Here is a 26,423-nt window from a genome sequence, read left to right on the forward strand (position 1 = left end):
ATATACATGTGTTTATATAATGTATGTGTATAAATGTATGTGTTGTGTATGTATATATATATATATCTGTGTATGTATATATATATATATATATATTATATATACGCACACACACATATGCACATACTTATGTATGTATATAAAATATTTTATTTATGTATTAATGCTTAAGATTCATAAACTGTAAATCAACCGTTTTTATATATGTATATATATATATATATATGTATGTATATGTATATTTAAAAGCTATGAGGTGTGTTGAAACCATAAACAAACAGATAATGTGTATAAAAAAACAACAACAAACAAACACAAAATGACTCTGAATCTGCATTGTTAATTTTACCATGTTCCTGCCATTTCCAACCTCCTCCTATTCATACCACAGACAATTTCACCATTTTTCTGCTACATACAGCCTCAGCAAAATTACAATTCCTGCCACGTCCAAATGAAGTTCACCATATTCTTATCATGTCCTACCTTAACCAAGATTCTGCCAGATACAACCAGCTTCACCAGGTGCCCGCCCTAGGGAACCTTGCCATATTCCACCTACCCCCCACCCCCGCAGCTTCGCCGTCCTCTCGCCCTTTTGATTGTTTGAAGTGCGTTTCTTCTTTATGGGAGGTTCCACTTTAGGTGTTTGCCAAAGGCTGTATTAACCTGCTTAAATATTTGGTAGTTCTTTAGCAGTTAAAACGGCTGCTCATACACACACACACACATACATATATGCACACACAGCCATACAGAGCACACATGTGGAAGCACATATATGCACATGTAGATATATGCATACACGCAATGAAAATACCTTTTTTTCAAGTCCATTCAAACAGAGAAACTGAAAGGATACATGCATATATATATATATGTATGTATGTGTGTGTGTTTGTATGTGTATGTATATGCATGTGTGTATCTATATATATATGTGTGTGTGTGTGTAAGGCGGCGAGCTGGCAGAAACGTTGGCACGCCGGGCGAAATGCGTCGCCGTATTTCATCTGTCATTACGTTCCGAGTTCAAATTCTGCCATGGTCGGCTTTGCCCTTCATCCTTTTGGGGGTCAATAAATTAAGTACCAGTTACGCACTGGGGTCGATGTAATCGACTTAATCCCTTTGTCTGTCCTTGTTTGTCCCCTCTGTGTTTAGCCCCTTGTGGATAGTAAAGAAATATATATATGTGTGTCTGTGGGGGTATTATATATATATACACACACATATAAATTTCCACTTTCCATTTTTGTTATAAATAACTGCAGATATTTCCATAATTCACAGTTTTGATAGGTATTTTCACTTACAGCAACAACCATTCATGCATAGTGATTGTAATAATGGAATAAGCAGATGGGCTTCAACAGGAAACAGCAGAGATTTACCCTAACTGCCTATATGCATATATATATATATATATATATAGATATATATATAAGTTTGGTGATCTTGTGAACCTGGAACTCAACTATGGTCTATCATTAGCACTTATTCAGCATAACCTGACACCTTTGGGTCTCACTGACACCATTACCTCTCATAACCTATATATACATACAAATATATATGCATGTGAGTTTGTGTGTGTGTGTCTATATATATATATATATATCACGTGATCACATTGTTTTAGCCTTCGAATGACGCTACCCCGCTGGCTAAGCGAGCAGGCCAATATATATATATATATATACAAGCAAAACACCCACCGTCCAGTGGCTGGTGCTGAGTTGTCAAACATTTAAACCAGATTTTCTCAAAACAACTTGTCTCACTATCCCATTTTGTGGCATTATTTCAAGCCAGCTTGCATTTTTTGCACAAACTGCACGTGCATTTTACTCGCGTACGTGCTGTATAGATCACAACAGCTGATGTACTTGCACGTACAAATGCACGTACCCACAGCTTTATCGATCGCATTCTCACCTGGAATCGACTTTTGTCATTTTTTCAACACTTATACATGCCCTGATACCGTCGGTATCTACATATCAAATTTGAGTACAATCAGATGGAGGATGCCTGAGATCCTAGAAGACACAGACAGAAAGAACGGATTATATATAAGAGATATGTACATACACACATACAGATATGTTTATATATATACATAACTGGCATGCATTGGTTCCAACAACAAAGGATCCAGTTGATCCGATCAACAGAACAGCCAGCTCCTAAAATTAACATGCACGTGTCGGAGCACTCCACAAGCATGTGTGCCCTTAACCCTTTCGTTACCAACCTGGCTGAAACCGACTCTGGCTCTGAGTACAAATGCCTTGTTTTCATAAGTTTTGAATTAAAATTTTCTACCAAAGCTTAGTCACGATTTATGTTCCTAACACTAGCTGAATGATAACTAAGTTATTTTACTAAATCCTTTGTTATTTTGAAAGTATTTGAAAGAAACACACAGCATCTCAAAATAAATACAGTAACGAAAGGGTTAATGTAGTTATCAGGGAGATTCTGCATGACACAGAATGCGACAAGGCTGGCCCTTTGGATACAGGTACTACTAAATTCTACCGGCTGAGTGAACAGGCACAACATATCATGAAATAAAGTGTCTAGCTCAAGTGGATTTGGTAGACGGAAACTGAAAGAAGCCGTTGTATATATGTATATATATATATCACGTGATCACGTGACCGACCAGTCCATCAGATGTAGTTACACATCGCTGGTCACAATACGTTCGCATTGTTTTAGCCCTCGAATGACGCCACCCCACTGGCTAAGCGAGCAGGCCAACAGAAGAAAGAGTGGGAGAAAGAGTGGTGAAAGAGTACAGCAGGGATCACCACCCCCTGCTGGAGCCTCGTGGAGCTTTTAGATGTTTTCACTCAATAAACACTCACAACGCCCGGTCTGGGAATTCAAACCGCGAGTCCGCTGCCCTAACCACTGGGCCATTGCGCCTCCACATATATATATATATATATATATATGTGTGTGTGTGTTTGTGTTTGTCTCCCAACATTGCTTGACAAACGATGGTGGTGTGTTTACGTCCCCGTAACTTAGCAGTTCGGCAAAAGAGACCGATAGAATCAGTACTAGGCTTACAAAGAATAAGCTTTGGGGTCGATTTGCTCGACTATAAAGGTGGTGCTCCAGCATGGCCGCAGTCAAATGACTGAAACAAGTAAAAGAGGTCTTTGTGTGTTTTTTGAATGGCTAATTTATTTGTTTTCCAAGCTGCAATCATAGTAGTTTCCACACACAAATCTCAGATCAAAACTCTATCCATGGAAGTGCATCAACTATGTATATATTTGTGTATCTATATAGGGTATTAAATTTTTACAAATTTCACTACCAGTGGCCTACCATGTATAAAGAGTCAATAGACGACATATCCCTATATATATAAACTGCAAAATGTCTGTCTGTATGTGTGTCCTTTATACAAATCCACAATTTCTCAGTTAGAGGACTCGCACTTTCTATGATCATTCAAAACCGTCCAAGGGTGGTCGTACACATCTTTACATTTCCCCAGTCACCCCGCAAAGCCATTAAAAAATCAATAGAAGTGACTTTTTTGTGAATTTTCTATCGAAAACCCAATCAAAATGCCCAAAACTTGATACGCCAATTGAATGCCAGCTAGCTGTATGTGATTGGTCGGAGATTTGAACAGTACTCGCGTGTATGTGTGCACACTTCCAGCTGTATATACATGCACTAGTACTATGACCCAGCATTGTTGGGTCATAGTGCTAGTTCAATATAAAATAGTGTACATTTAAACACAAAGAGAAATTACCTATAACAGGCAATTTCTACACGCTAGGAGACAGTCAAAACGACCGAAGACCACAAAAAAAATTTAAGCGATTTCAAAAGGAATGAAAAAATAAATATTTTTACCTTGTTTTCACGGTTTTAAATTATTTTATTTTATTTACTAAAAAAATCCGAAACCTTATGTTGCTCCATGCATACCAGATTCCCCTCTCCATGCCACTAATTTTGTCCAAGAGAAAGGCAAAGGGACTTATACAGCTTGGTTCCAGCGATGTTGCAACTCATTTCTACGGCTGAGTGAACTGGAGTGACGTGAAATTAAGTTTCTTGCTCAAGAACACAACATGCAGCCTAGTCTGGGAACGGAACTCGCAACCCAACAATTGTAAGGAGGCGCGTGGCTTGGTGTTTAAGGTGTCAGCATCATGATCGTAAGATTGTGGTTTCGATTCCTAGACCAGGCGATGCGTTGTGTTCTTGAGCAAAACACTTCATTTCACGTTGCTCCAGTCCAGTCAGCTGGCAAAAATGAGTAACGCTGTGATGGACTGGCTTCCCATCGTACTGGGGAACACATACGCCACAGAAACCGGGCCCATGAGCCTGGCTAGGCTTTAAAAGGGCGCATTTATTTTTTGTGGAGGCACATGAGCTAGTGGTTAGAGCAGCAGACTCGCGGTCGAGGGATTGCAGGTTCGAATCTCAGATCGGACGATGTGTGTGTTTATGAGCGAAACACCTAAGCTCCACGCGGCTCCGGCAGAAGGTAATGGCGAAACTTCTGCTGACTCTTTTGCCACAACTTTCTCTCACTCTTTCCTCCTGCATCTTGCAGCTCACCTGCAATGGACCGGCGTCCCATCCAGGTGGGGAACCTATACGCCAAGGAAACTGGAAAACTGGCCCTTATGAGCCAGGCATGGCTCGAGAAGGAACAAACAACAACCAACAATTGTAAGCCCAATGCTCTAACCGCTGAGCCATGCACCTTCATAGAGAATCTGAATCTGAGTAACAATCACAGTACCTCTCACATGCAAAGCAACTACTACTACCACTACCACCACTACTACTGCTCCTAACCTAAAGCAGAACTACCATTTTCACTTGAAAGTCCCTTCGTCCATTAGTTCTTCTACCATCTCCCCCCCTCCAAGATATATGGCAGGTTTCCATGGCAGACATCTTAAAAACTGTTGTTTATTATAACCGTACCTTCTCTCTACCCCCCCCCCCGCATTGGCGATATAATAACGAGAAGGCTTCATTGTGAATTAGTGTGATGATGATGTGTTTATTAGTGGTAATGTCACATAACGTTGATGATGATAATAAGGATTATGATTGATGTATTTAAAGATGATAATGGTGATGATGATGGTTATGAAGTTAATGTGTTTATTAATAATGATGACGATGTGTATGGATGGTGGTGATGATGATGAGGATGAACATGTATGGATGATGATAATGTGTTTTAGGATGACATGTAGTATGGGTGGTGTTGATGATGAGGATGAGAATGATGACAAGGGTGTGTTTAAAGATGGCATGTAGTTTTGGTGATGATGATGATGATGATTTATTTAAGAATGACTTGGGATGATTGTATCGATGTGTTTAACAATGGCATGTTGTGTTCGTTGATGACGATGATGATGATGATTTTTTTTTTTAACGATGACAAATGGTGCATTGTTAATGAATTTATTCTTTTGTTCCTTCCTATTTTATTAACTTGTCTTATTTATGAAGATTTTTTTTTCTTAACGTTACAAAAAAAAAAAAACTCCAACACATACAAGAAACAAATAAAATAATTTTTTTAAAATTCTTTTCAGTGAAAATTATGGTTTTAATTAAATATTTCAAGTGAAAAATTACAGCTTTCACATTTTAACATTTAAACTAACCACATCCTGCCCAAGTTTTCTCCATGTTTTAATAAATATTTTGGATCTTTTCGATTTGAACGGCAGTTTTTTCTAGTGGTGTCATATGAAATTGTCACCCATAATTATGACCCTAGTATCGATCTATTGCAATTCAATCTGTTTTAGGGTTAGGGGTGGGGGGAAGGGTATCTTTTTTTTTCTTCACAAATGTAAATAAACCCAATCTGTTTCTTAAACGAGGGACATATTCATACGGCACAATGTTTTTTACCTCAATAGAGGTCAGTGATTGGTTGAAATTGCAGAAATTGAAGAAAAAAACAACAAATTTCTTACAAACTATAGAATTTTCTCAATAAAGCCAAGAGAAAAAGATGCTTCATAAACACATTCTACCAGTATACAAAGTTTAAAATTTTTTAGTTACCTAGAAATTATGTTAAAAACTGCCGTTCAAAGCGAAAAGATCCAATATTTATTAGCAACAGAGGCAGTATTGATAACAAACGGTCGTATTTAATCCCACTTAAAAATGGATGTTCTGTTGGAACAGACTATACTGTGGTAGACACCACAAGAGAAACTCTCATATTGGCTTTTGGTGCAAAATGCACTCTTGTCTATATTGTTAATGGGAAGATAAATCCCCACCATCTCCAGTGCCGAGATCACCAGTTCACATGATTTCAACTTTCTCTGGTCTCATCAGTGATGGATACTCAACTGCTAGAGACAACAGCGACTCATCTCCCCACCAGTGATATACAGAATAACAGTCAGGACAATTCAATTCAATTTTTATTGGATCAAAAAGCAAAAGCAAGGCCATGTAAGGGGACAGGGTGTCATACAAAGAGTTCAGGCCATTTCTGGTCAAGAGAGACTTTGAACCGAGCGGTTGTCGGCATCTTCACTATCTTGTCCGGCAGCTTATTCCACGGATCCGCAACCCGGATGGAGAAAGCCCCTCTCCTTCAACTGAGATGAAATCGTCGTAGATAGAGCTTTTTTCTGTCTACCATATCTGCTCAGAAGGGTTTGGTCAGCCCAAAGATATTATAGAAGACACTTGCTCAAGGTGGCACGCAGTAGGACTGAACCTGAAGCCACAGAGTTAGGAAACTAACTCCTTAACCCCACACCATAGCTGTGCCTATTTTATTGATAATTCATCATCATCATTATCATCCTACGTCCGTTGTCCATGCTGGCATGGGTTGGATGGTTTGACCAGAGCTGGTAAGCTGAGCTGCTGCACCAGTGGAGGCGCAATGGCCCAATGGTTAGGGCAGCGGACTCGTGGTTGGAGGATCGCGGTTTCGATTCCCAGACCGGGCATTGTGTGTTTATTGAGCGAAGACACCTAAAGCTCCACGAGGCTCCGGCACGGGGTTGTGGTGACCCCTGTTGTACTCTTTCGCTCCAACTTTCTCTCACTCTTTCTTCCTGTTTCTTGTTCCCCCAACTTCCTACGCAACCGCTGAGCCTGGATGAACATTCATCCATCCGTCGATGCTCTCGGTGTCGGAGGTAGACCTGCTTTCTCTTCTGCAGGTCTTACGAATAGCAAAGGACCATGTTTCAGACTTGTCCCTCGCTCAACAAACAAAGAAACAAGCAGCTGCACCAGACTCCAACCTGATTCGATATGGTTCTTACAGCAGGATGCTCTTCCTAATGCCAACCACTCCAAGTATGTAATGGGTGCTTTTACATGCCACTGGCACAGGTGCCAGTTGTGTGACGACAGTGTCTACCAATTCCATTTGGCTTGATAAGTCTTTTAATCAAGCACTAAAATTTAAAAAATACCATAACTTCAATTAGTTATATATAACGAATAGTTATTCCTTTATTATATAATAAGATTAGTGATGTTTATGTATAAACCATCAACTTTGTTTCTTTATTGTTTTTTATTTTTCATCGATTGTTCTCTCTTCCCGGATTTTTGTCCAGTATTTTTCCGACTGACTCCATCTCTTGAAGGCTTCTGCAATCGAAAAATCAGAGATATCAAATAATGATATTAAAAATTCTTTAATTCTTTCTAATACAGGACTAAAGTTTGAAATTCTGGAGGAGGCAGCTAGTCAATGACATCAACCCCACTGCTCAACTAGTGCATTTTAGAATGACATTGCAGGGTAGGTTTGAAAGGCCAGATTTAGCCGGCTTGAACATAAAACAGGTAGAATATTTGGGATGGATATGGTTGGTTTAAATGCCAAAGTATTAACCCTTTAGATTACTCTTTTACTTGTTTCAGTCATTTGACTGTGGCCATGCTGGAGCACCACCTTTAGTCGAGCACATTGACCCCAGGACATATTCTTTGTAAGCCGAGTACTTATTCTATTAGTCTCTTTTGCCAAACCGCTAAGTTACGGGGATGTAAACACACCAGCATTGGTTGTCAAGTGATGTTGGGGGGGGGGGACAAACACACACACACACATACATATGATGGGCTTCATTTGGTTTTCATCTACCAAATCCACTCACAAGGCTTTGGTTGGCCCGAGGCTATAGTAGAAGACACTTGCCCAAGGTGCCACGCAGTGGGACTGAACCCGGAACCATGTAGTTCGTAAGCAAGCTACTTACCACACAGCCCTTCTAGATCTCAATGTTGTCAATTAATTTTAGAATGACATTGTAGGCTAAGTGTGAGAGGCTGGACCTGGCCAGTATGGACATTAAACAGGTTGAATGTTTGGGCCAGATATGGTTTAAATGCTTAAGGATCAAACTATGGCTAAAGGAATGAAATTGTATAGGGGAAGATGTGGCACTGATTCCTTATAGTTAGAATCATCCTCAATATCTATTTTGCGAATATTTTTCCATGGTGCTCGGAGCAGAGGTGGTGGTGGTGGTGGTGGTGGTAAAGGTGATAGTAGGTTCACCTCATATATAGTGATGATGATAGTATTTAAGTGGTGGTGGTATTGTGTCCACTAAGGCGACAAGCTGGCAGAAATGTTAGCACGCCGGGCGAAATGCTTAGTGGTATTTCGTCTGCTGCTACGTTCTGAGTTCAAATTCCGCCAAGGTCAACTTTGCCTTTCATCCTTTCAGAGTCGATTAAATAAGTACCAGTTGCGCACTGGGGTCGATGTAATCAACTTAATCTGTTTCTCTGTCCTTATTTGTCTTCTCTGTGTATAGCCCCTTGTGGGTAGTAAAAAAATAGGTATGTCGTCTGCTGCTACGTTCTGAGTTCAAATTCCACCGGAGTCGACTTTGCCTTTCATCCTTTTGGGGTCGATAAATTAAGTACCAGTTACATACTGGGGTCGATATAATCAACTTAATCCGTTTGTCTGTCCTAATTTGTCCCCTCTGTGTTTAGCCCCGTGTGGGTAGTAAAGAAATAGGTATTGTGTCCACAGGGAAATGTGTGTAGTAGTAGCAATAACATTTGTGGTAGAGTTTAAGTAGTAGTAGTTGTTGTTGTTGCTGTTGCTGTTGTTGTTGTTGTTGTAAAACGTGTTACCCTGCTGTGAAATATAATAGGAATAATGTCAGTATGTTTACCTCAGACGATGCAGTATCAGAATAGCAGTGATGCGCTACAGGTTTCAATCCTAGGTGGCTTTTCTCATTTTCAAGATGAAACGTCTGAAAAATAGAACAACTTTCAGTTACGTTAAACCAATTTATAGTCCTGAAACATGGACTTCATTCTATTTCTGAGAATAACACATTAACCACCAGTGGCCTGTTACTGGAACTTACCAATCATCATCATCATCATCTAATGTCCGTTTTCCATGCTTGCATGGGTTGGACGGTTCGACCGGGGTCTGGTAAGCCATGGAGGCTGCACCAGGCTCTAGTCTGATTTGGCAGTGTTTCTACAGCTGGATGCCCTTCCTAATGCCAACCACTTTGTGAGTGTAGTGTGTGTCTTTTACGTGCCACAGGCACAGGGGCCAGAGCAGGCTGGCAAATGGCCACAATCGGTTGGTGCTTTTACATGTCACCAACACGGACGCCAGTCAGGCGGCGCTGGCATCTGCCCCATTCAGACGGTGCTTTGTACGTGTCACCGGCATGGGTGTTTTAACTACAATTTCCATTTGATTTTTATTTTGATGTTGACATATGATGCCACATATTTCACACGGTAGCTCTGCATACTAGAAATGTAGTTTTTTGACATTTTTACAATATTTTATAATTAAACTTTAATATTTAACACTCATAGGGTGGTGAGCTGGCAGAATCCTTACCACGCCCAAGTGAGGGTTAATGACAGGAAGAGCATCCAACCATAGAAAATCTGCCTGGACAATATGCATCTGACCCAGAGTCCATCCCCTCCTCACCGTGGTGGGGACGCTGGCAACGGGTAGTGTCAGAGCTATGCCCTCGGGAACTTCGGTTCCTGGTAGGGCCACCCAAGGCGGATTGGTCTGACACCAAGTGGTATTAGGGCCACAACCTGGGGAAAATCCTCGGAGTGTCTGTTTCAGCAACTGGCGGCTCCTCGATCATTCTGTCCCTGCATCTGCGGACAATCTGCGGCAAACAGGATGTCTCTACATGCGGGATTGTTGGGGACCGCTTGTGAAATCCACAAAACTTCTTCCATGGTAGAAGCCGACTCAACAAGCCCAGGATGAATATCGCCACAAGTACAAGTATCTGACCCACACAAGCACAGAGATAAAAAGGACAAAGATCTTTCTTGAGTCATATCGACTCATAGGGCCAGTTTCCCAGTTTCTGTAACACATAGATTCCCTCCTGGATGGGCTGCTGGTCCATCACTGGTTCACTCATTTTTGCCAGCTGAGCATACTGGAACAATGTGAAATGAAGTGTTTTGCTCAAGAACACAATGTATTGCCCAGTCCAAGAATTGAAACCACAATCTAGAAGTCATGAGTGCAATATCCTAACCATTAGCTGAGTGGAATGGAGCAACATGAAATGAAGTGTTTTGCTCAAGAACACAATGTATTACTCAGTCCAGGAATTGAAACCGCAATCTAGAAGTCATGAGCGTAACATCCTAACCATTAGCTGAGTGGACTGGAGCAACATGAAATGAAGTGTTTTACTCAAGAACACAATGTATTACTCAGTCCAGGTATTGAAACCACAATCTGGAAGTCATGAGTGCAACATCCTAACCATTAGCTGAGTGTAGTGGAGCAACATGAAATGAAGTGTTTTGCTCAAGAACACAATGCACTGCCCAGTCCAAGAATTGAAACCACAATCTAGAAGTCATGAGTGCAACATCCTAACCATTAGCTGAGTGGACTGGAGAAACATGAAATGAAGTGTTTTACTCAAGAACACAATGCACTGCCCAGTCCAAGAATTGAAACCACAATCTAGAAGTCATGAGTGCAACATCCTAACCATTAGCTGAGTGGACTGGAGAAACATGAAATGAAGTGTTTTACGCAAGAACACAATGTATTACTCAGTCCAGGAATTGAAACCACAATCTAGAAGTCATGAGCGTAACATCCTAACCATTAGCTGAGTGGACTGGAGAAACATGAAATGTTAGTTAGTTAGTTAGTTAGTTAGTTAATTTGGCTCAAAAGCAAATAGCAAGGCCATGTAGGGGGACATGGAGTTATGTACAGGGTGGTGTTCATGTAAAGAGTTCAGGCCACTTGAGGTCCAGGGAGGCTTTGAACAAAGCGGTCGTCGGCATCTTCACCATCTCATCTGGCAGCTTGTTCCACGGATCCGCAACCCGGACGGAGAAAGCTCCTCTCCTTCGATTGAGATGAAATCGTCGCAGGTAGAGCTTTTCGGAATGACCCCGCAGCCGACGCTCCGGAGCAGGAGTGAAGAACAGCTCTTTCGAGAGGTTACACTTCCCGCTTATGATGTTGTGGGCGAGAATGAGATCACCACGGCGGCGGCGTTTTTCAAGAGAATAAAGGTCGAGCGTCCTCAGCCTTTCTTCGTAGGACAAATTTTTGAGACCATGAACCAGGCGGGTAGCCAGCCTCTGGACTCTTTCGAGGTGCTGTATGTCTTTGAGGAGATAAGGAGAAGAGGCTTGAATCCCATACTCCAATATGGGTCTCACCAGCGTGACATAGAGTGGCAGGAATATGGCTGCTGAGAGCACTCCAAATGACCGTCGAATCAAAAACAGAATTCCGCGCGCTTTGTTGGCAGCATGGACACACTGGGCCGAAGGCGAAAAGGAGGAATCCACCAAGATACCCAGGTCCTTTACCTGATCGGTCCTCTCCAGCAGCAGACGACCCGGCTCGAAATCAAGTTGAGTTGTAGGAGTAGAGCCGACAGGCAGATGACAGCACTTTGACACGTTCAGACACAGGTCCCAATCGTTAGACCACTTCCAAATTTGGTGGAGGCATCGACGAAGATCCTCTATACTACCGCGAGGAGCGACCAGTTTGATATCGTCAGCAAATAGAAGGGTGTGTTGCGTGAGGTCGTCGGGCAAGTCATTTATGAAGACTAAGAACAACAAGGGCCCAAGCACTGAACCTTGAGGCACGCCACTGCTCGCACTGGAGACGTCGGACCGCGAACCATTAACTTGAACTTGGAAGGAGCGATCTGAGAGGAAGGCACCAACCCATCGTACAATATCCGGATGGAAACTATATGCTTGAAGCTTGACAAGTAGTAGGCGGTGGTTTACCGAGTCAAAAGCTTTGGCAAAGTCCAATAAAACGATGTCAACAGCATCACTATCATCGAGGATGCGCGTCACCAATTCTTCCATTACTAGTAAGTTGGTCAAGCATGATCTCTTCGGCACGAAGCCGTGTTGGGAATCAGTGATTGAGGCTGTGCTTAGGAGGTGGAGCATCATACTTTTCTTAAGGATGGTTTCGAACATCTTGCTGATTATTGATGTAAGGGAAACCGGTCGGTAGTTAAGCGGGTCTTCGCGGCTCCCTTTCTTGAAAATTGGGCAGATTATCGCTGTTCTCCAGTCTGCAGGTATAACACCCGTCGCCAATGACATATTGAATAGTCGTGTTAAGGGCTCGCAGATGACCGGAGCCAACGCTTTGATAACCCGTGGGTGTATGCCGTCAGGGCCGTGACCCTTGTTGACATCGAGGCCTTGAATAACACGTTTGACTTGGTCCCGCGTGATGATCAATCGAAGCATTGGAGGTACCGATCTATCAAAAGGAGGGGGTTCACGACCATCATCTTGTTTGAAAATAGTTGAAAAAGCCTCGGCAAATAATTGACTCTGTTGATAAGGGTCCTCAATCGATACGCCTGTTGAGTCTACCAATGTTACAATCTGGTTGTTCAAGCGGGAATTCCGCTGGACATGGGCAAAGAAGGTTTTTGGATTGCTACTGGCATTTGCCGCGATTTTGTATTCATAACTGAAGCGTTCTTTCTTTTCAATTTTCACGGCTCGGTCTCGTTGAGTTTTGTACACCTCAAAAGCTGCAGTCGAATCCAGATTTTTGAATTCAGCCCAAGCAATATCTCTGAGTCGACGTTCTCGTTTAACCTTCTTCGTTACCCAGGGCTTGTGTTTCTTCCTCTTGGGAAGTCCAACGGGAACTGCCTGGTCAGTCAAACAGATTACATATGCTTTGAGGGATGACCATAGTTCGTCAACTGAGGACAACGTCATCAGGGAACGCCAGTCCAGAAGCGCGGAAGCCTCGGTTAGAATTTCAAGATTAATTGCAGAGAAGACTCTACGTGGCAGCGAAGTAATCGTGGGCATGGAAAAAGTTGTGTGCATGACGAACTTCAGGACCGCATGATCACTCTTGGCAAGAGGGGCGCACACAGATACGTCTGACACTGATCTTGGATAGCGGGAGAATACCAGATCTAGCATAGATGGCTGCTGCCCAGACCGATGCCTTGTCGGATATTCAACATGTTGCGATAGAAAACAATCTTCAGCCACGTCAAGAAGGGCCTGGCCGAACCGGGAAGATGTTGTACAAATTGATGCGGGCCAATCGATCATGGGAGCGTTGAAGTCGCCTAGTACCAAGCAGTCATGCGAAGCTGAAACGAATCTTATCGCCTCGAGTAGATGAGCATCGTCCTGGGGGTCGGCTAGAGGCGGCCTGTAGACAGCCAACACGGGCAGGCAAAACTCAGATAGGCTCAGCTTGCAATAGACGGCATCGAATTTGGTTGTAGGTTGAGCATTTGTGGGTAGAATACCGCAGGACGGTTTGTGCTCAGACTTAATGAAGTGTTTTACTCAAGAACACAATGTATTACTCAGTCCAAGAATTGAAACCACAATCTAGAAGTCATGAGTGCAACATCCTAACCATTAGCTGAGTGGACTGGAGAAACATGAAATGAAGTGTTTTACTCAAGAACACAATGTATTACTCAGTCCAGGAATTGAAACCACAATCTAGAAGTCATGAGCGTAACATCCTAACCATTAGCTGAGTGGACTGGAGAAACATGAAATGAAGTGTTTTACTCAAGAACACAATGTATTACTCAGTCCAGGAATTGAAACCACAATCTAGAAGTCATGAGCGTAACATCCTAACCATTAGCTGAGTGGACTGGAGAAACATGAAATGAAGTGTTTTACTCAAGAACACAATGTATTACTCAGTCCAGGAATTGAAACCGCAATCTAGAAGTCATGAGCGTAACATCCTAACCATTAGCTGAGTGGACTGGAGCAACATGAAATGAAGTGTTTTGCTCAAGAACACAATGCACTGCCCAGTCCAAGAATTGAAACCACAATCTAGAAGTCATGAGTGCAACATCCTAACCATTAGCTGAGTGGACTGGAGAAACATGAAATGAAGTGTTTTACTCAAGAACACAATGCACTGCCCAGTCCAAGAATTGAAACCACAATCTAGAAGTCATGAGTGCAACATCCTAACCATTAGCTGAGTGGACTGGAGAAACATGAAATGAAGTGTTTTACTCAAGAACACAATGTATTACTCAGTCCAGGAATTGAAACCACAATCTAGAAGTCATGAGCGTAATATCCTAACCATTAGCTGAGTGGACTGGAGAAACATGAAATGAAGTGTTTTACTCAAGAACACAATGTATTACTCAGTCCAAGAATTGAAACCACAATCTAGAAGTCATGAGTGCAACATCCTAACCATTAGCTGAGTGGACTGGAGAAACATGAAATGAAGTGTTTTACTCAAGAACACAATGCACTGCCCAGTCCAAGAATTGAAACCACAATCTAGAAGTCATGAGTGCAACATCCTAACCATTAGCTGAGTGGACTGGAGAAACATGAAATGAAGTGTTTTACTCAAGAACACAATGTATTACTCAGTCCAGGAATTGAAACCACAATCTAGAAGTCATGAGCGAAACATCCTAACCATTAGCTGAGTGGACTGGAGAAACATGAAATGAAGTGTTTTACTCAAGAACACAATGTATTACTCAGTCCAAGAATTGAAACCACAATCTAGAAGTCATGAGTGCAACATCCTAACCATTAGCTGAGTGGACTGGAGAAACATGAAATGAAGTGTTTTACTCAAGAACACAATGTATTACTCAGTCCAAGAATTGAAACCACAATCTAGAAGTCATGAGCGTAACATCCTAACCATTAGCTGAGTGGACTGGAGCAACATGAAATGAAGTGTTTTGCTCAAGAACACAATGCACTGCCCAGTCCAGGAATTGAAACCACAATCTAGAAGTCATGAGTGCAATATCCTAACCATTAGCTGAGTGGACTGGAGAAATATGAAATGAAGTGTTTTACTCAAATATATAATTTGTTGCCTGGTTGAGGAATTGAAACCACAAACTCAAGATATTGAATCCAATATCCTAACCATAGAGAAGTGGGCGTTAAATGATGACAATGTGTGTAGGTATGAGCTTGTGTGTATGTGTGTGGTTGTGAGTTTGTGAGTATGTGTGTGCGCGTGCATGTGTGTGTGTGTGTTCTATAAATGATGTATCTCAAATGTCAATCCAGCTAAAAATAATAGGTCAGAGTATGAGCTATTATTTATAGCTTGAGATGCACTGTTTATATAAGACTTATTTATTTATTTCTCAATATTTCTATTGTGATGTCCTAAACATATATATATATATATATATATGGTGACTGGCATCCGTTGCTAGTGGAGCACTAAGAGTCCCAAAGGAGTGAGATCGTTGCCAGAGCAACAAGCTGACCTTCATGCCGATGGCACGTTAAGCACACCATTCAAGCGTGATCATTACCGTGTCGCCTTACTAGCACTTGTGCTGGTGGTACGTGAAACATTCGAGCGTGGACGTCGCCAGTGCCGCTGGACTGGCTCCTGTGCAGGCGGCACGTAAAAAGCACCATTTGGGCATGGCTGTTGACAGTACTACCAAACTGGCCCTCGTGCCGCTGGCACATAAAAGCACCCACTACACTCTCGGAGTGGTTTGCGTTAGGAAGGGCAGCCAGCTGTAGAAACTCTGCCAGATCAGATTGGAGTCTGGTTCGCCAGACCTCAGTCATATCATCCAACCAATGCTAGCATGGAAAGCAGACGTTAAATGATGATGACGATGATACTGATCATCATCATCCTCGTTTAGCGTCTGCTTTCCATGCTAGCATGGGTTGGACGTTTCAACTGGGGTCTGGGAAGCCAGAAGGTTGCACCAGGCCGAGTCTGATCTGGCACCCTCCCTAACACCAACCACTCCGTGAGTGTCGTGGGTGCTTTTTACGTGCCACCGGCACAGGTGCCAGACAAGGCTGGCAAACGGCAACGATTGGATGGTGCTTTTTACGTGCCACCGGCACGGGGGCCAGGCGAGGCTGGCAACAGCCCCAATTGGATGGTGCTTTTTACGTGCCACTGGCACGAGGCTAGTCAGGGCAGCGCTGGCAACGGCCACGTTCAGATGGTTCTCTTACATACCACCAGGACTGGTATCACAGCTGCAATTTCCATTGATGTTGATTGATTTCGATTTTCACTTGCCTCAACAGGTCTTCACAAGTAGAGTTTTGTGTCCCAAGAAGGAAAGGTATGCATAAGTGGACTGGCTACATCCCATGTAGAGGCCTTGGGTTATGGTCTCACTTGTCCTGCACATCTGTGTATATGTGTATAAGATTAGGAAGCTTAAGAGAAAAATGTTTACACTGACTTTCTTATGTTTAATGGCACTGTTTAATCGTTTCTCTTGTTGAAGCTGCTGCTTGGTCTTGTTCAAGGAGTCTCGAAGCAAATTGGTTTCTTCTGTCTTCAGTAACATATGTGCCTGAAGTCAAAGAAAGAAATAAGTTTAAAGCAGGACCAGCCAGGAACAGCACCAGGAGGAACATTGTCATAACAGATACATATAGATACATACATATATAGGCGCAGGAGTGGCTCATTGAGATTGTGCCACCTCCCTTCGAAAGGAAGGCTTGTTTTTCCTGCGTAGTAGCCATACTGAAAGAAATAGTATGGAAGACACGTACGAAAGGTATAGTGACAGGTACCTTTGTATCCAGCCAGGGGTTGGTTAACTTTTTTAGTAAGATCAGGCTGGGGAAGAGGTGTCTGTCACGAGATATGTTTGTGAAAAGATGGAAGTCTGCAGCTTGCAAGTTGGGTATATTTGGCACCAGGTAAGTGTGGCCGGATCAAGAAGTAAAGGTTCTACCCAGATGGCTGGGTTCCTTGCCCTACTGTGTAATATTAAATTTGTAAACTCTATATTGTAAATATTGTATACATTATATTGTAAATACTAAAACGTTTTAAGCTACTACACCCTATATGTTTGTCTGTGTTTGTATGTCCCCTCTATGTAACACCTTAATGGTGAATTTTCATGAACTAAAGTAGCTTGCTAACCAACCACATGGTTCCGGGTTCAGTCGCACTGCGTGGCATCTTGGGCAAGTGTCTTCTGCTATAGCCCCGGGCCAACCAATGCCTTGTGAGTGGATTTGGTAGACAGAAACTAAAAGAAGCCTGTCGTATATATGTATATGTATGTGTGTGTCTGTGTTTGTCCCCCTAGCGTTGCTTGACAACCGATGCTGATGTGTTTACATCCCCGTCACTTAGTGGTTTGGCAAAAGAGACTGATAGAATAAGTACTGGGCTTACAAAGAATAAGTCCCGGGGTTGATTTGCTCAACTAAAGGCAGTGCTCCAGCATGGCCGCAGTCAAATGACTGAAACAAGTAAGAGAGAGAGAAAGATATATATATATATTTCTTTATTGCCCACAAGGGGCTAAACATAGAAGGGACTTGACCAGTGCATAGGTAAGACATCATCGTTTAATGTCCATTTTCTATGCTGGAATAAGTTGAATGGTTCGACTGGGGTTTCGAAAGCCAGGAGTCTGCACCAGGTTCCAGTCTGATCTGGCAGTGTTTTTACAGCTGGATGCCCTTCCTAATGCCAAGCACTCTGAGAGTGTAATGGGTGCTTTTTTTACGTGCCACCAGCACAGGGGCCAATCTCCTACCTAGTACTCATTTCAGATCCCCAGTTTATCTTTTCACTTTTCATTCCTTCTAACTTCCTTCCGTCTACCCCATATCTCTATCCTTCTCCTGAGCCTTCTCATTGTACCTTTGGAACATAAGCACCACTAACTTCCTAAGGCAGTTATGAAAGGCTATCAAGACCAAACACCCAGAAAAACTGATGAACGGGGTCTTGTTTCATTAGGACAATGCTTCAGCACACAAGTCCTTGGTTTCAATGGCTGCTGTGTGTGACTGGCTTTGAACTGGTTGATCATCCTCCCTATATTAGTGATTTGGTTCCTTCTGGTTATCATCTGTTTCCCAACATAGAAAAACACTCAGCTGAGCACCAGTATCACTATGATGAGAACATCTTATCTGTTGTTGATGACCATTTTGATCAAGAGAAAAGCTTCTTCACCAGTGCGACCCAAGCACTGCAACTACTTATGGAAGTGTGTGGACAGTAAGAGGAACTATGTTAGAAAATGAACTTCATTTGGTTACATTCCATTGAGAGTGTCTTGCTCAGATTATGAACATTTCAGCCGACCCCCATAATAATAAAAATTATTATTATACCTACATTTGTTTTAATGTTAACATTGGAAAAATCCACATTTTTCTTTAAAAAATTAGGACCTGGGTTTGCACTTCCTTAGCAAATTTTGTTGCTGGGCCACTGCACACTAGGGATTTTGACCTTTAAATTTTGGGGGAAAAATGCCGATTATGCTCGAGGATTTACGGTATGCAGTTATCTTTTTTTATTTTGAGTTATCTCCCTTGCCTTTATTTAGTTTCGTTAATCGTTATTCAACAGCGGTTATTATAGCTTTCCTTGATAACTTTAGCTCAATATTGCCTTAATTGACACATTAATTAAGTTGACACTTCACTATTTATAGAAATTGTAAGATGTGTAATATTGTTCTCTGGTGTGTGTGTGTGTGTGTGTGTGTGTGTGAAAGAGAGAGAGGAAGACAGCCAGACAGACAGGCAGGTAGATTATGGTGAGAGTAGATATAACGTTACTGTTATGCTTTGTTATCATCTCTCTCTATATAAACGGCAGTTTGTCTGTCAGGTTGTACCCTCACCCTGATCACTGCTTTCAATCGATTCTGATGAAATTTGACACACTCATAGCCCACTGTCATAATTCAAAACAAACGCAGCAAAAATTTTGAAAAGTTCCCCCAGTTCTGAAAAAAATTGATAAATTCGACATGGGGTCGAGAATCTAAGCTTTTTATATGCAACACATTTTCTGTTGTAGTTTTCGCAACTTGCAATCGATTTTCACCAAACTCATGGTAAAGCTTAATGTTAACCTAAGAAACTTAATTCTGACGTTAGTTTTCCATGCAATTCCTTACCATCAGAAAAAATCGATAAAATCATGCCATTTTGGGAAATCACGTTCAAATTCAAGATGACATATTTTCGACAATATCTTTCACAAATTGGCAGGAATTTTTTTTTAAATTCACAGCAAGCATCATGTCTGCTCCAAGGAGCTATATGGCCCTTTTTATTCCAATAGGATACTTTATTATTGGAAAAAATCGGTTAATTAAATCATATGTGGCACATAACAAACCGATTTGTGTATTAAACACAAACCACAGACTGTCTAGGGGACGCAACTCGACCTTTTTAACTCTCGGAACACGTGGGGTAAGTATCCCAAAATGTATAAAAATGTACAAAAACGGCAAAAAAGCGGGCAGCAATGTGAGTGACAACGAAAAAGTCAAAAGTGACCAAACTGAACAAACGAATGGAAAAGGTTTTTTGGTGCACACGACAAAAGCGGTTTATAATAAACCAAAAGTTTGCAAGTAGTGTCCGAGGACCCTTAGGGTACATAAAAAATTTAAGGTAAAACGTTTGGGGTGGTAGTTATAAAGAAAGTTTAAACAAAAAGAGTATTCGAATAACTTGCGGCTGCAGCAGCTATTAGCAGAAGTGGTGGTATGGGGGTAAAATCTCGAATGTAATTTCTTCCTGGTAGGAATTGGTTGGGTTGAATTATCGATAGCTGTTTGATAGTTATTTGGGAGTGAAGAGAAGACATTGCAACCTACACATGCGCCTTCATTCCCTAGAGGGAAAGGACTAGATTGGGATTAGTCATTGCCTACTAGGGGCTCTTACATACCCGGGCAATGCCAGGCTATGCTGCTAGTACATAATAAACATAACGAGTTTATTACAGGTGTTGTAAATGATCAATTTATATTCAGAGACACGTTACCTGAGAGGACCAATATTGTGAGATGAGAATAATCTACCTTAATTTAAATGTAGATATTTCTGTTGCGATGCTATGTGTTTCTTTCAATTAATTTTAAATATAATAAAGAATTTAGTAAAATAACTTAGTTATCGTTAAGCTAGTGTTGGGAACATAAATTGTGACTAAGGTTTGGTGGAAGATTTTAATTCAAAACTTATGGAAAACAAGACATTTGTTACCATATTTCTGTTGAGATGCTCTGTGTTTCTTTCAATTAATTTTAAATATAATAAAGAATTTAGTAAAATAACTTAGTTATCGTTAAGCTAGTGTTAGGAACATAAATTGTGTCTAAAGTTTGGTGGAAGATTTTAATTAAAAACAAGACATTTGTTACCATGTTTCTGTTGAGATGCTCTGTGTATCAGCCTTTGCCTTCCCCTTGGATAACACTGGTGGCGTGGAGAGGGGAGGCCAGTATGCATGGGTGACTGCTGGACTTCCATAAACAATCTTGCCCAGAGACTTGTGCCTGGGAGGGTAACTTTCTAGGTGCAATCCCATGGTCAGTCATGATTGAAGGGGGTCTCAACTCTCTCTCTCTCTCTCTCTCCATATATATATATATATACACACACACACACACACCTATATATATATATATATAGGAAGGTAGACAAATTTCAAATGCCATCAGGTAGATGGCCCTGCTCGATCTGTAGAAAAGGCGTAGGTAGGAACTCTATAAGATGCACCAAGTGTAAGCTATGGACACATATGAGGTGCAGCAATGTTAAAGGAAGGCTAACTAGGAAAATAGTTTTTGTATGTGGCAGATGCTCTGGTGCAATAAACACTGAAAGTGTGCAGAGACCATCTTCCGTCACATTCCAGGGAGAAAAACTTGAAATAGTTGATACTTTCCGTTACCTAGGTGACCAAGTCAGTAGCGGGGGTGGGTGTGCCGAAAGTGTAACTGCTAGAGTAAGAATAGCCTGGGCAAAGTTCAGAGAGCTCTTACCTCTGCTGGTGACAAAAGGCCTCTCGCTCAGAGTAAAAGGCAGACTGTATGATGCGTGTGTACGAACAGCCATGCTACATGGCAGTGAAACATGGGCCGTGACTGCTGAGGATATGCGTAAGCTTGCAAGAAATGAAGCCAGTATGCTCCGTTGGATGTGTAATGTCAGTGTTCATACCCGACAGAGTGTAAGTGCCTTGAGAGAAAAGTTGGACCTAAGAAGCATCAGATGTGGTGTGCAAGAGAGGCGTCTACGCTGGTATGGACACGTAGTAAGAATGGATGAAGATAGTTGTGTGAAAAAGTGCCACACCCTGGCGGTTGAGGGAACCTGTGGAAGAGGCAGACCCAGGAAAACCTGGGACGAGGTGGTGAAGAACGACCTTCGCTCCTTAGGTCTCACCGAGGAAATGACCAGAGACCGAGACCTTTGGAAGTATGCTGTGCGTGAGAAGACCCGGCTGGACAAGTGAGGCCATAACCCATGGCCCCTACCTGGAACGTAGTCAGTCCACCTATGCATACCTTCCTTCTTGGGACACATAACTCTACTTGTGAAGACCTGTTGAGGCAAGTGAAAATGGACAAAATCAAAAGCAAACTCGATGAGCATTAATGGAATTTGTAGTTTTGTGGTACCAGTGCCGGTGGCACATACAAAAACCATCCGAACGTGGCCGTAGCCAGTACCGCATTGACTGGCCTCCGTGCCGGTGGCACGTAAAAAACACCATCCGAGCATGGCCGTTCGCCAGCCTCGTCTGGCACCTGTGTCGGTGGCACATAAAATCACCTACTACACTCTCGAAGTGGTTGGCGTTAGGAAGGGCATCCAGCTGTAGAAACACTGCCAGATCTGACTGGCCTGGTGCAGCCTTCGGGCTTCCCAGGCCCCAGTTGAACCGTCCAACCCATGCTAGCATGGAAAGCAGACGTTAAACGATGATGATGATGATGATGATGATATGTATGTATGTAAAGGCAGCAAGCTTGCAGAAACGTTAGCACGCCAGGCGAAATGCTTAGCAGTCAGGCGCTACGTTCGGAGTTCAAATTCCACCGAGGTCGACTTTGCCTTTAATCCTTTCGGAGTCGATAAATTAAGTATCAGTTACACACTGGGGTCAATGTAATCGACTTAAACACTTTGTCTGCCTTTGTTTGTCCCCTCTATGTTTAGACCCTTGTGGGCAATGAAGAAATAAGAAGGTACTTGCCCAAGGTGCTATGCAGTGGGACTGAACCCAGAACCATGTGGTTAGGAAGCAAGCTCTCGCCACACGGCCTTGCCTGTTTATAATTTTATAATCTTTATTATAATTTTATTTTCATTCCTGTTGGATTCTACTTATCTGTCCACAACAGTTTTTTTTTTCAATTTGGCTACAATTTCTCTACCTCCATTCCTACGTACGGAGCATTAGTTTAGCTGAACTTGAATAACGCATTCAGTTAGTAGTGCAGCAGATAACTTCTGAAATGCTTCAAAATGTGTTTCACAATGCTAAGCATAGATTTGAAATTTGCAGGGATACAGATGGAGTACAGGTTGAAAATTTTCAATAAAGGCGCAGGAGTGGCTGTGTGGTAAGTAGCTTGCTAACCAACCACATGGTTCCGGGTTCAGTCCCACTGCGTGGCATCTTGGGCAAGTGTCTTCTGCTATAGCCCCGGGCCAACCAATGCCTTGTGAGTGGATTTGGTAGACAGAAACTAAAAGAAGCCTGTCGTATATATGTATATGTATGTGTGTGTCTGTGTTTGTCCCCCTAGCGTTGCTTGACAACCGATGCTGATGTGTTTACATCCCCGTCACTTAGTGGTTTGGCAAAAGAGACTGAGTGGATTTGGTAGACGGAAACTGAAAGAAGCCTGTCGTATATGTGTGTATATATATATATATATATATATGTATGTATGTGTGTGTTTGTCCTCCTGGCATTGCTTGACAACCGATGCTGGTGTGTTTACATCCCCGTTACTTAGCGGTTCAGCAAAAGAGACCGATAGAATAAGTACTGGGCTTACAAAGAATAAGTCCCAGGGTCGATTTGCTCGACTAAAGGCAGTGCTCCAGCATAGCCGCAGTCAAATGACTGAAACAAGTAAAAGAGTGAAAGAGTAAAAGAATAAGATTTATAAATCTATTCATTTTGGTATAATGCTTGAGACCCCCTTCGGTCATGACTGACCGTGGGATTGCACATAGAAAGTTATTCTCCCAGGTACAAGTCCAGGCAAGGTTGTTTATGGAAGACTAGCAGTCGCCCATGCATACCGGCCTCCCCACTCCACACCACCGATGTTGTCCAAGGGAAAGGCAAATCCTGATACAGCTTCACACCAGTGATATTGGAACTCATTTCTACAGCTGAGTGAATGGAGCAACGTGAAATAAAGTGTCTTGCTCAAGAACACAACAAGCAGTGCGGTCCGGGATTCGAACTCACAACCTCACAATCGTAAGCTTGATGCTCTAACCACTGAGCCATTTGGTATAATAATTAAGTAATAAACATAAAATTCTGTCAGTTTTTTTTTTTTTATTTTCCTGATTTCATTGAAATAGATAGCTAATTCTGGGACACCCTTAATGGAACAAAACGGACTTGTAACAAGCTGCGAAAACTAATAAGGAGAGTACAAGAGGTGGTCAAAAAAGCCAGCTTCTATATATGGCTGAAGCGGGAAGACCAAATATGGCTTGAAAGTCATAACGTGCCGGCGGGAAATAACATCACTAGGTGAGACAAGCTGACACTGAATCAGCTTCACTGACTGACAGGTGATGGTCGTTTAGAGAATGCGCGGGCTAAGACTACGCGCCTTCACTAGTCAGTTAAGGTGAGACAGTGTCACGTGACAACTTACTGGGGCTGCCTGCGGCAGGTATTTAAAGGGAAAAATTTGACAAGTCAGTCAGTCACTGGCTGACACTCGCTGACGATACATCGAAGAGGCCAAGGAACAGAAGAAAGAAAACATGCACCCAACACCAGAGCCGTCAAAACGGTAGGGGGGGGGGCCCGTCACGTCAAAACGGTAGAGGAGTAGGGGACGAAATTAGATGTGGTTCCTCCTGAATATGTCTTGAGCTAACTGGATCCTATAAAGGAGCTGTTGTGGTAGCAGACCATGAAACCCGGTTGTAATTCCTCCTTAAGTGATAAAGAGAGGATTATAGTACTAGACATTTTAAGTAGGAAATAGAATATCTCACCGTCAGACTGTCTGCTTCTCGATTTTTCTTTTCAGCAAGTTCCTCTGCTTTCCTGTAAAATAAAGAATAAAAGAATAATTGAAGAGAATATAAAACTGGTGTATAGTGTAGAATAACGTAATGAGTTAAAATATGAAGTAAGAGAAGAGAATCAGTATGTGGTGTAGAACAATGGAATGTGAATAAATTATAAAACTAACAGAATGACAGAACGTTTAGCAACCTTAACCATCAGAGATCGTAGAATGAAGAGAAAGATGGTGGGGAGGGAAGGTGAAGGGGGGGAGAAGGATGAAGAAAAGCGGAGGAGGAGGACGACGACAAAGAAGAGAAGAGGAGTAGGATGATGACGAAGAAGAGAGGCGGAGGACGACGACAACGAAGAAGAAGAGGAGGAGGAGGAGGAAGAAGAAGAAGTAAAAGAAAAGGAAGAAGAGGAGGAAGAGAAAGATGATGGGGAGGGAAGGTGAAGGGAGGAGGGAGAGGAGGGGAGAAGGAAGAAGAGGGAGAAGGATGAAGAAAAGCGGAGGAGGACGACAACAAAGAAGAGAAGAGGAGGAGGACGATGATGAAGAAGAGAGGAGGAGGAGGAGGAAGAAGAAGAAGAAGAGGAGGGGGAAGAAGAAGAAGAAGAAAATGAAAAGGAAGAAGGGGAGGAAGAGAAGAGGAGAAAGAAAAGATGATGAGAGGAAGAGAGTTGTTTGTTATTAGTGTAGTGTAGAAGGCAACAGAATGAGGATCTAGCAGTTCTGTCCCCCTGTTAAACCAGGGCTCCACAACCCTTTTTCACTTGTGGTACACATATATTCTTTACAAAATTCGGTGGCACACCTGAACTAAAAATATAACTAAAAGTATAGGGAAAAAATTACATAGGCGCAGGAGTGGCTGTGTGGTAAGTAGCTTGCTTACCAACCACATGGTTCCAGGTTCATTCCCACTGCGTGGCACCTTGGGCAAGTGTCTTCTACTATAGCCGCAGGCCGACCAAAGCCTTGTGAGTGGATTTTGTAGATGGAAACTGAAAGAAGCCTGTCGTATATATGTATATATATCTTCTCTCTATATATATACGGCAGTTTGTCTGTGCGTGTTTCTGTGTGTCTGTTTGCTTGTACCCTCACCCTGACCACGGCTTTCAACCGATTCTGATGAAACTTGACACACACATAGCCCAATGTCATAATTCAAAACTAACGCAGCGAAAATTTTGAAAAGTTCCCCCAGTTCTGAAAAAAATCGATAAATTCGACATGGGGTCGAGAATCAGATACACAAACCACAGACTGTCTAGGGGACGCAACTCAACCTTTTTTAACTCAAAAAAAATTTACCATCATTTTTTTTGATATTTTTTGGCTATAACTCTCTAAAAATGCTTTATAGTTATTTCCCTTACAAACCTGAGCAACGCCGGGCGATACTGCTAGTATTATGTATATATATATATATATTATATATATATATATGTATGTGTGTGTGTCTGTGTTTGTTCCCCCAACATTGCTTGACAACCGATGCTGGTGTGTTTATGTCCCCGTAACTTAGCGGTTTGGCAAAAGTGACCGATAGAATAAGTACTAGGCATAGAAGTGGCTGTGTGGTAAGTAGATTGTTTATGAACCACATGGTTCTGGGTTCAGTCCCACTGCATGACACCTTCTACTATAGCCTCGGGTCGACCAAAGCCTTGTGAGTGGATTTGGTTGAAGGAAACTGAAAGAAGCCTGTCGTATATATATATATATATATATAATATATATATATATATATATTTATATATATGTGTGTGTGTGTATGTTTGTGTGTCTGTGTTTGTACTCCCAACAGCGCTT

At 42.1% G+C, this 26,423-nt stretch overlaps 1 protein-coding gene across 1 annotated transcript in view; it reads right to left on the reverse strand.

Moving 5' to 3' along the window:
* Positions 1-7,490: 7,490 nt before the first annotated feature.
* LOC115224706 (forkhead-associated domain-containing protein 1-like) overlaps positions 7,491-26,423 on the reverse strand; it is a 77,428-nt gene continuing 58,495 nt past the window's right edge. The window contains exons 23-26 of the mRNA XM_029795562.2: positions 24,589-24,640; positions 16,779-16,892; positions 9,204-9,287; positions 7,491-7,656 (exon numbers count right to left, since the gene is read on the reverse strand). Coding sequence (XP_029651422.2) covers positions 7,570-7,656; positions 9,204-9,287; positions 16,779-16,892; positions 24,589-24,640 — 337 coding nt within the window. The 3' untranslated portion in view covers positions 7,491-7,569. The remainder of the gene's footprint in view (positions 7,657-9,203; positions 9,288-16,778; positions 16,893-24,588; positions 24,641-26,423) is intronic.

Source organism: Octopus sinensis, linkage group LG26 (genome assembly GCF_006345805.1).
Source record: "Octopus sinensis linkage group LG26, ASM634580v1, whole genome shotgun sequence".
NCBI lineage: Eukaryota > Metazoa > Mollusca > Cephalopoda > Octopoda > Octopodidae > Octopus > Octopus sinensis.